We start from the raw sequence: 3,685 nt of genomic DNA on the forward strand, positions 1-3,685 counted from the left end.
AAATGCGTATATTCAAATCTGAATAAATAGTAATCATTTACTGACAATATTTTTAACCCTCTACTGCATGACTTTTTAATTTTTTGGGAAAAAAATATTTCACCCTATTTTGGGGGAGCTTCAGGGTCCCTAATAATATATCAATCATAAAATTTGATTTGATTTCCCCCCCCCCCATTGGTTTGTTGCTTCAAGGCAACATTGTGCAATAAGGGTAGTCAAACATCAAGTTATTCTATAATAAGTTTTACTTGTCCAACAAGGATGAACAAATAAACAAACAACAAATAAACAATGTAAACATTTCACAGAACAATAAAACTCCAAAATACATCCAATATTTCATCAGGGATCTCTGAGGGATCTGTCTTGTTCATTCCGTGTGGAACCTCAGGAAGCAGTTGCGGTCAGGGGTGAAGCAGAGGTGCACATTGCATTTGCGGCACATTGCTTTTGGTGTACCATTGCACCCTGGCACCCTGCATCGTCCCTTGTCCTCAGTCATGATCAGCCAGTGGGCTGTTTGATCCAGGCGGACATCTTCGACTGGAATGGGAGCTGTGCGTCCTTTCTTCCTCTTCTCCTCATATGCGCCAGCAATGGACTGGCTGGGACGACCTCTCTTCTTCTCCAGGCTTTTTCCACACATGCAGAGGCCCTCTGCAATGTAAGATTTGAAGGTAGAAAGGGCCTCATTTGGTCTTTCTTCTCCATACCAGTGCCTTCACAGTCTCTTCTGTAGAGCAGCCAGGTGGTTACAATGATCATGTCCAGGAAGTGGAACACCAGCCGGTGGTACCATTTCTTGGATCTAACTTTGTTGCGGTAGAGTGCAATCAGTGAGTCAAGCAGGTCCACCCCACCCATGTTCTTGTTATATTCTTGCACCACAGCAGGGCTGGGGACAGTGATGTGTTTCTTCTGGTTGCGATCCCACCTGTAATGATAATAATAGATTATTTATTTATTTATTCATTTATTGCTTGAGATTTTAAAACATAGTAACAGGTAATCTATTTAGCAGAAGAAGATGATATTATAAGATAATATAAATTGATATCACCTGTCAACTTTGGTCACAGGGTTGGCTCCGATGTGGTCACTCAGAAGGGTCACAGAGCGGTTGTCATACCACTTGACAACATGCAAGGTGGTTTCTCTCACCATGGCTATCTTCTCTTCGAATGCCCCACGTCCTGCTCTCTTCAGATCAGCATCGCTCTTCAGGTTGACCACAGGTAATCTGTTACCACGAACAGTGCCAGTGCACCGAATTCCCTGCTCATTCAATGTGACTACAAGAGGGACACTAGTGAACCAATTGTCAAAGAAGAGCTTGTAGTTCTCTTCCTTGGGGATTGGCTGGGCCAGTCGAAGGACGACATTTCCACTAGCTCCAACAACTGGCAGCTCAAGAGGTTGGTTGACTCTCCCAGTGTAGATCTCAAGGTTGTATGGTATTCCATTAGATTCTGCCAAGATGAGAATTTTATAGCCCCACTTCTTAGGTTTTGATGGTAGGTACTGTTTCAACCTGTTTCTCCCCTTGAACGGCACCATCTGCTCATCTATGGTGAGCTTCTCACTCATTGGGATGGAGACCAATTTGGATGTCAGGTGAGTGACCAGAGGACGTATTTTGTAGGGGGGATCAACTTGTTCCTGTCCCTCATTGTTGTTGATGTGGAGGGACCTCTTGATGGCTTCCCATCTGTTGAGGGTCATTGTCTCTGCTACTTCGGACACTCGGGTGGCTTTGTTCCAAAACATTCGAGTTGCTGGCAGGCCAAAGAGGGACATGTAGACCACAGTGCCGAGGAACTGCTCTAACTCGTTGGTGGTAAGGTTTAAGGGCTTGTTGGGGTCACATTGAATCGCATACAAATTGGATTCCTCTACAATAACTTGAAGGATGTCTTCAGAGAAGAACTTTCTGAAGTATTGGAGGGGGGACAGGATGTCATCAGCTTTTGGCAGCTGGCCCTGCCAGTCTGGGTAGGCATCAACGGATGTGTGTGCTTTTCTCAATCTTGGGAGGTGAGACACTTCACCGTCCTCTTCATCTGAATCCCCCTCTTCCTCAGAGTCACTAGCTTGTGGCTGGTGTTCTTCTGAAAAGAAGAACAAAGTATTAGAAAGAAAGAAATGCAACAGGAAGGTGCACATGCACGCACACACACACACACACACACACACACACACACACTATTACTTTACCAACTGACCCCTGAGCTCCTAAGTGTCCCTCAAACCTGATTCAGGGATCCACTCCTCCACTTCACTGTCACTTCCTGATAACTCACTGTCCTCACTCTGAGGGAATGTCCCTAACTGCACATTCCCTTTGTTTCCTTCCATAAAAGGTTCTTACGTCCATGAGCTGTAATTATCAGTAGATTGTAAAGTAAAAAACATTGATTATGATCATATAAATGCACACAAACACATGTCTACACACATATGCTAATGCATTATATTCCCTGAAAAAAATTACGCCAACTGCACAGTGTTGCCTTGAGGCAACGAATGAAAATGAACAGTTTTATTGTATAAATAAATTTAAAAAAGTAAAATGAACAATCAAATATACTTCTTAACATATTCATGCACATGCAAGTATTTTTTATATGCATTTATTTCACTTTAAACATGTAAAATAGTGATCTTTATCTTACCTCCTAATGGAGATGCCTCTCATGTAGTGCAGCTTGCAGAAAGGGGTCCCCCTCCCCCCAAATGAAAGTCACACCACCTTCAACTTATCATTTTATTGGACAGAGATGTGCCTGGTAGCATTATTTGGGGAAAAAAAGTTGTTGTGTTTTTTTTAAGGGCCAGTGTGAGGCATCAAAATGTGGTTTGTTGCCTCAGGGCAACGCTATGCAGTAGAGGGTTAAGTTTAGCCTCACAAATTTGGTCATTTTTGCTTTTAAAAAGCTTCCTGTGCATATAAATCTAATATTATTAAAATATTTGTGACTTCTTTTTGCTCACTTATAGAACCTTAAATGCATGTGGAAAAATCACCTAATAAGCACAGATCATGTCACATGTCTGACATGGCAAATTTCACACTGCCAGCTTTGCAAAGATCCACAAATTTCAGATGTTTAAGTGTTAATGGAAAACTTTCTCTCTACTCCAGTTTTTTTTTCCCCCAAAATTGGCATTTTTTCTAAATAAACAGAACAGCTCATCATTCCTCTATTACAAACAGACAGATTACAAATACTACACAGGTTATGAATGTTAATTTAAATAAACTGGACATTCTTCTGCTGAGAAAAGTTAGTCATCCGCACATGGGGGAACACCATAGTTGCACATCTCGTGTCATCATCTGAATTCAGTATATGTTGCTACCAAAATCTTTTGATTTTGATCCAGGTAATCAAGGTAATGTGGAAAACCACTCTGATGTTAATCTTACCATTCTCTAATAACCACAGGCAAACATTAATGTTAGCTTAATGTTTAATGTTGAAGAGTCTCATCCCACAGCTTTCTGCTCTCAGCTAAAATCAAGCTAGAGGAACACTGCAGATGGTTACAGGAGAACAAAATCTTATTTCAGTCAGTGTCTTTTTTTTTTTCCTTTTTTTTTGCCTGTCCCGTTTGGTTCTTTATCATTCAGAATTATTGTCTGAAGGCCAAGAAAGATACCCAATGGATTTACTTTACCAAG

At 41.3% G+C, this 3,685-nt stretch overlaps 1 protein-coding gene across 1 annotated transcript; it reads right to left on the reverse strand.

Annotated features, from left to right (window-relative positions):
* Positions 1–352: 352 nt before the first annotated feature.
* LOC102080225 (piggyBac transposable element-derived protein 3) lies at positions 353–2,358 on the reverse strand. Its single transcript, XM_025909008.1, has 3 exons — positions 2,253–2,358; positions 1,064–2,111; positions 353–937 (listed from the first exon to the last, which is right to left on the reverse strand). Exons 1-3 carry the CDS (start codon positions 2,356–2,358, stop codon positions 508–510), a joined length of 1,584 nt encoding a protein of 527 aa, XP_025764793.1. The 3' UTR covers positions 353–507.
* Positions 2,359–3,685: the final 1,327 nt, after the last annotated feature.

The sequence above is a fragment of the Oreochromis niloticus genome, linkage group LG1 (assembly GCF_001858045.2).
Source record: "Oreochromis niloticus isolate F11D_XX linkage group LG1, O_niloticus_UMD_NMBU, whole genome shotgun sequence".
NCBI lineage: Eukaryota > Metazoa > Chordata > Actinopteri > Cichliformes > Cichlidae > Oreochromis > Oreochromis niloticus.

Bases quoted from the DNA above. Each gene is read 5' to 3' on its own strand.
- LOC102080225 (XM_025909008.1), bottom strand. From the start codon at position 2,358: ATGGAAGGAAACAAAGGGAATGTGCAGTTAGGGACATTCCCTCAGAGT. The intron at 2,112-2,252 runs GTTTGAGGGACA...TCTTCTTTTCAG, and splicing joins GGAGTGGATCCCTGAATCAG to AAGAACACCAGCCACAAGCT. The intron at 938-1,063 runs GTGATATCAATT...TTATCATTACAG, and splicing joins CCTGTGACCAAAGTTGACAG to GTGGGATCGCAACCAGAAGA.